Source organism: Halyomorpha halys, unplaced genomic scaffold, assembly GCF_000696795.3.
Source record: "Halyomorpha halys isolate HHAL.00 unplaced genomic scaffold, Hhal_1.1 Scaffold996.1, whole genome shotgun sequence".
Taxonomy (NCBI): Eukaryota; Metazoa; Arthropoda; class Insecta; order Hemiptera; family Pentatomidae; genus Halyomorpha; species Halyomorpha halys.
In genome coordinates, this window is record NW_027109983.1 from 56,475 (window position 1) to 63,959 (window position 7,485).

Here is a 7,485-nt window from a genome sequence, read left to right on the forward strand (position 1 = left end):
TTTAAAAAATATATATTTATATAAAATAACATATTTTAGAGTAAAAAAAATCTATATAATGTTAAGAAGTGTATATTTTTGAATTTTGATAGTCCGATGAGGCTATTAAACTGTGGTATATAATATTTATTATATTTTTTTCTTGGTTTAATTAGAGGTATAAGGACTGCTGTTCAGATAATATGTATCACCATGATTATTCTAATAAAATATTTGGCCCTCCTATATGAGTAGTGAAGTTGATTAAATATTAAACCAAACCAAAATAATATTTCATAAAACAATGTCTGAACACAATGGTGCATTTTGAATAATGTATGATGAGTTGGAGAAAATCTTAACTGCACCATCGGTTCTTAATATAATATATATTCGAAAATGTTCTGTTAAGTAATAACAAAATATTATTGATAGTATTAAAAACATTTACTGTATTATAAATGTTTATTGTATGTATATGGTTACTTCATTATAAAGAGCAAAAAAGGGAATCATGAAATTAGAAACATAAGTTCTTTAGGATTTGTCCATCTATATAATCATCCTCAGATCAAAAAAATTAAGAAGTTTATATAATTATTATTGCTGGAACTGATAACATACAATTTATTCATAAATATCTTATTTCATATCACTTGAATTGGATACAGCACATTCAATAAGAGATCTAAATATAGATATCACTAAAAATTAAATAAATAGAAAAATGTACAGTAAATTATGAGGTAGTAAAAAAATATAACCAAATACACAAATATTTAAGGATAGTCCAAGCTTGGTTGATCTACCAAGGTTCAGTACCCCAAGTACTGTCATTAGACGTACCTGATGGTACCCGACCGAAAATGCTATATGCTGTACATATCGAAGGGGTTTGATCTTTGGAGTCAGACAACCTCTCTCGTTTGTGTAGCTGTAAGATTTCCGTTGTCGGTTGCTCGTCTGCGGATTCGACGGGCCATTGCTTTGAAGGCAGCATGCACATCCACGTTTGCAAAGCAGAATAGGAGTGAGACACAGAAACCCTAAGAAAAAAAAAAAAATTATTGCAAGATCGTAGATTCACCGTGCCTAATATAATAAAGGAGGATGGTCTGGGTTTAGTAAACAAAACTTTTTTATTTATTTAATGTGATTTACAACTGTACAAATAATAAATACAATAAGTAAATATGTGGTATATTTCATTTACACTTGAAAATCTTGGGAAGGAACCACTTCATGGTTCTTATTGCATTATTTTAAATTAGAAGGTCCCGTGGCCATCTTCTTTTCAGACGCCTCGGAGGATTATCAGGGATTGTTAAGGATGAGAGATAAAGAATTAATGGGTTAGGATGGGTAAGGAGTTTGGAATGAAAAGGTGCATATCTGTTTTGGGCCAAATCTGCAACGAATGGAATGTTAAGGTCTTTGTGGATGAGTTTATTTGTAACGTAATAAAGAGCATCAAGGATTTTACGTAGGATTTTGGATTGGAAGGATTGGAAGCGGGGGGAATTTGATGGTTTCGTGGAGCCCCAGAGCTCAATTCCATACGTCCAATTAGGTCTGATTATCGTAGTGTATAATAAAAATTTGTAGTGAATGGGAAGTTTTGAGCGTTTGTAAAGTAGGTGTTGTAGCAATCGAAATCTATGAACAGTTTCTTGTCGTTTCAGTCTTGTATGCGGATTCCAAGTAAATCTCTTGTCAAGATGGAGTCCTAAGTATCCTGAGACATCGTTTCGATAAATTTTGCAGGGCTTCATCAGGGTTAATAAAATAAAATAATTTTTTATATTTATTATAATTTCCGCTTTCATTAATTCACCAATATCTTTTTGTAATTCTTATTTATTTATACTATTCACTGTACATCTTTAATTTACTTTGCTCATTTTTATATAAATTTCACATATTTTAAATCATATTTATCCATACCTTTCTTTGTTTTTATTTTTTGTTATTTATTCTTTAACTTTGTTACATTATTTTAGTTGTTTGTGTCTTTTTTAGCACTGTTGAAGCCCAGTAAAGTGGGGCGAAACGTCTCACAATAAATAGTTTCATTAATATTTGAGTCTTTTGACCGCATCCTGGCCATCTTCCTTTAATTTAAAAAAAAAAATATATATTTTCTGAAAATATAAATAAATCATTTTAATTTGATAAAAATAAAAAATTCACATACGTAATTCATTCCAATTTTTTGCTTCAAATAATTTTAATTCGTACTCTCAAAATTCAGTAAAATAATGAATATTGTTACTCATACAATAAGATTGGTTATTATTTTATAGAAAATGCGCGTAACAATACGAGTATCTATGTACAGTAGTCCCCAAAAGAATATAATATTGAGAGGAAAGTTTTAATAGGTAAATTTTTTACCATGTCTGGATTGACTGGTACATGTCATCTAAACCTTCCTGTCTCCCATTATACTTAGCCAGATGAGTTTAGATCAAAAGTGAGACCCTTGGACAGAAACGATAATTTCACCATTCATAAGTGAGTGCATTGATTATTATAACATGGTTTAAAAAGTAGTCAATTTAATTCTCCCGATTGGATGGAAAATATAAAAGAAAATAACGATAAAATATTTATTTCTGCTCGCAACAAATATTCAAAGGATAATATCCACAGATATCGATCAGGTTTCTAAAAAAAAATCCAATATACTTTGGCATTCAGGGGCGAGATTCGATTCCGATACCCAAGGACGGATTAAACCTGAGGAGAGACGCCTAAGGGTGGCAGGAGACCTTCAGCTCGAAAACGATAAATCTTCTTGACACTTGGAAGCAACAGGAGGCTTCCCTGTCCCACTAAATTTCTAGTAGGCTAAGCCTTATTCCAATGGATTTATGGACCACGATTCGGCGCTTCTTGTCGTACAACTTACAACTTGGATTATTTTTGTAAAATTCAACGATCTTTTTGTGAGTGCGAAAGACGAAATTGCATTTATTTATCACTTTTTGGTAATAAATAAGCGTAATGGTATTCATTCTTGATCTTAAAAATCAGGAAGACGCTTTTGAAATAGTTAACCAACATTTTTTACTTTAAAAAAAAAAAAGGACATAAAAACAAAAACACTGGCTCTTAAAAAAGAAGAATCTTTGCATTTGGCTAAAACTTCGCAAATACATTCCAAGGGTTTACATAAAATGAAGAACATTATAAAAAAAAAAAATATAAATAAATAAAGGAAGATTATTGATTGACCGTGTGTGAAGATGAAAGGAATATGGTCCGGGTGCGGTCAAGAAAAACTCAAATAGTAGAAATATACTAATTTAATGAGCCAACGTTTCGCCCCACGTTGCAGGGCTTCTTCAGGGCTATTTTGACGGCGGTCAAAACTAAAAGTGTCATTTTAGTTTTGACTGCCGTCAAAATAGCCCTGAAGAAGCCCTGCAACGTGGGGCGAAACGTTGGCTCATTAAATTAGTATATTTCTACTATTTGAGTTTTTCTTGACCGCACCCGGACCATATTCCTTTCATAAATAAATAAAAAATTAAATCTGAACCGCTATAACATTGTTTTTACATAATCCCGTTAATATATCCGTTTTTACACGCCCTTTATATATTGATACATTTTATAATTTTTGGGCTCTCATTATTTTATATTTTACACCTTTTTATGTTGGTCTTTTTCTTTTTTTTTTTTTTTTTACTCTCACGTTGACTATTTTATCTCTACGATCTTTTGACCTTTAGATTTCTGTTTATATAACGTCTTTTGCCTACCTGCACTCTATCGGCTTTCCCTGCGATTTATAACAATGTTCTTTCCTAATTTATTTAACTAATTCTTTATAGATTATTTCCACTGTATAATTCTTTTGTTGCTCACATTTATATGTATATAAATAATCAATCTACTACTGTCTTGTCCATAGTTATCAATCAAGTAATTTATATTTTCATTCCATTATTGTGTATATTTCCAAATTTTTAGTCTATTATTTATTTTATTTTATATATTTGTATTTATCTATTTATTTTTATTTATATAATTTCTTTTCTCTCTAAATGATGGTTGCTGTCTTTTTGTTTTATAGCCCTGACGAAGACCTGAAAATCAGGTCGAAATGTCGGCATAAATAAATATTTTTTGTTTATTTATGTTGTTTCTTTGCTGACCCCACCCTCCGACCATCTTCTCCAATCTGAACCGCTATAGTTCATGTAGGGTTAGGGGTTCAGTACTTTGTAAGGAAGTACTGCTGCAAGACCAAAGGTTGTGTAACAAGGTGATTTGGACAGAATCACGCTCGACCAACAGATGTTTATTCAATTAAGGGTAATCACTCAATGAGGTTGGGTAAACCCTGTAAAAATAAAAAAATTCAAAGATGATATATCATTTTTTTAATAATCATCTTAGTGCATAGCAGAGCCGTATGGCCTCTTTTGTGCCCTTGGAGAGTTTGATAAATTTGCTCTCCAATATCGGGAGATCTGAAAGTAATTTTTAATTTCCTGAAATATTTCTTCCATTTACGTGGAATTTTAATTGCTTGATAAATTGTACAAGTCTGAAAAAAAGTGGAATTTTTCATAGTTAATTTTGCCCCCTCTTTGTACCTGCGTTCTTAGCGGGAGCACCGCCTCTTGCATAAGGTGAACAAAATTTTAATAACACAATAATTTGTAGACTGAGGATTGGAAAAAATGTTATCCTTTGTACTATCCATTAGCTATATAGATCAAGTAAGTAGCTTTTAACCTATAGGTTTAGTTCGCCATCACTTCTAATTAGAAATGAGAAAAACTACTTACAAAATTTAAAAACAGAAGAAATAAATGACAAATGCGTCGTTGAAGGTCTATTCAAGTTGACTATACTAATTCGATCTCTTCTATTAATGTACTATAAATTTATTCTTTTAAATACACATCTTGGCTTTTAGTTATGGTAACGATCTAAATATAATGAGTTTAATGCATAATTATGATCTCATTGTTAACAAAATATTCACTTGATGCTTGCTGTTCTGGATAGCTTTTAGAATATTTCAATTCTCATTTTACGACATCTTTCTATTTATCATGTAAGTTTTAAAATCTTTTAGTAATTTTGTGTTCTATATTAATTTTTTTATAATCATTAACTTATTAAAATAAAGTACTCATCAATATAGGAATTAGGTAATCGTTTGTTTTGTTATGTCTACGAATGTCGTTATTTTTGTTATTAACATTACTTTTCTCTCTTATTAAGAATTATTATTTTTATCTATTTACTTAATCTTTTTTTTTTTTTTTATAACGTTGTATATAGTTAGGGTTGTTTTGAGTACGAGATTATAGCCCCCCATAATCAATTGTGAAAGAAAAATCACAATCTGTTATATCAACCATTTGGCATTAAATAAATAATTAAAAAATGGAAATTACTGGGCAAGTAGACATCCTTAAAACTTCATTATTTATGAACTAAATTACGTTTTGAACCTCATATTGTCCATTTTGAAACGCAATACTAACAATTGTTGTCAATTTTTCGATGATGATGTATTTGATTGGATTCTCACCACTTTCCAAAATTATTAGATTAAAAAGTAATAGTCTGTTTATATATCAATCTTCTACCCCGGAAAGATTAAAAAAATATCAAATAAATATTTAGTGACTTTATCATTCCTTTATTTTAAAATTATTTACACTACACCGAAGTTTCGGAGCCTGCTCCCGTCTTCAAGGTACTTACATTTATAAGAATGATAATCTGTCTTTTCCTTGCTCCCTATGTCTAAAATCCATAAATTTTACTTCGTCTATATTTTTTAAACTATAAAATCTTTCGGAGAACCACCTAGCTATGTCCTAGGAAACGTTATAACATTGAAAATAATTTAAAAATAAAGAAATATTTGAAATGGAGAACAGAAAATCACGAAATATGTATTTATAATAATAGTACACAAAATCTTGCCAAGGTTCTTATATTTTTCAATTTAGCAGCAAGTAAGTACGCATTGATGGAATTATAATAACTTTTCTAGAGAAGATATCGAGGCCATCTTCTCTTCAGACTCCTAAAAGGATTAAGTGTAATGAAGGAGAATCTAAGTTAAAAACAAATGGGTGGAAGGATTGATATCTGGATATCTGGTTCTGGCCAAATCGACAACGTATTATCCTGATGAATTATTTGATTTGTGACACAGTAGGAGCATTGAGGATTTTGGAATGTTCCTATTGGATACAAAAGGGCTTATTATAATCATATTAATGAGTCTCTTGTAATTAGTCGGAAGTTTTCTGTCTTTTAGTCTTGTAAGAGGATTCCAAGCTAGTCGTTTGTCCAGATGTAATCCAAGTTAGCGGATATGTTCGACAGATATAACTGAAGTATTTTTAAAGGATACTGTAAAGCGGAAATTCATAAGTTTCCGACGAAGGGTAAAAGTGATTTATAACAAGCACTTAAAATATAAAATGTCTATTTATAAAAGAGGTATGAAGTTCGAAGGGTGCTTGGTTTCCCAGAAGTTCCTATATATTGAATATATATAACTCTTAGTGAGATATCGAATAATATTATTTTTGAATAAGATACTTATAAATTTACAGATTTTCAGATGAGGGAGATAAGCTGTTTCATTTTTAATAGTTACCAAAAGTTGAGCGAATCATAAATATAATTACAACGCTCACAACAGTTTACATCCGTGTTCATAAAAAAAGAAAAAGAAAAAAGTAATTTGTATTTTAAAGCAAGGAGACTGTTGAGAAGCCTAGTTTATTTCATAGCATATGAATTACTTTTATGGCTTCATACCACAGGATACCCTCACTTCCTGACCTACTTTGAGCACATATGGTTGTAAAACTAAATAAGAAAATTTTATGGCTTTATTACAGTAAAATACGGTGCTAAAAAATGCCCTTTAAGCAAATAGCGCCATATTTTGAGTTCTAGAGGGTCAAAGCAATAGTGGTAATAATTATAATAATAATAATAAATACATATAAAATTATAAAAATATATAAGTAATCTGTGTCATGTATGAGTGACTTTCACTGAGACATTATTATCAAATCTCTTACCATGCACGTAATGGTGGATGATTCCAGGGAGTCTAAGATTGTATTTTCTGCCATAATATTATAATATTAATATTTTTTTGTTTTTAGCTTAGACTTGAATAAAGTAAAAACTTGCCTTCCCTTATGAAAAGTAAAGATGTATTTGAATGCTCTAGGACATGCAACAGAAAGATATATCTCAGTGGATATCAGTGCACTCCTCATTTCACCCTGTAAAGGAGGTCAAATACTCAAAGGATAGGTCGTGATGTTAATGTGTGGCCAGCAGTCAGCTTAATTCTGGGCCAAGGGCAAGCAATCACCTGGACACTTAATCCATTCTTAGTGTCCTGTCTGCCAGAGGCATCTCTATCTTCAACTGAGATCTCTTAAAGTGAAATTATTCCTGCTAATTGGTTACATTATTATTAAGATTGAAATAATATTTTTA

The 7,485-nt window shown here is 30.6% G+C and overlaps 1 protein-coding gene across 1 annotated transcript in view; it reads right to left on the bottom strand.

Moving 5' to 3' along the window:
• Window positions 1-759: 759 nt before the first annotated feature.
• The window catches only part of LOC106687674 (calcitonin gene-related peptide type 1 receptor), a gene marked incomplete at its 5' end in the record, with an annotated part of 213,382 nt that continues 206,656 nt past the window's right edge, over window positions 760-7,485 (bottom strand). Inside the window, 1 exon segment of the mRNA XM_067048130.1 lies at window positions 760-1,025. Coding sequence (XP_066904231.1) covers window positions 888-1,025 — 138 coding nt within the window.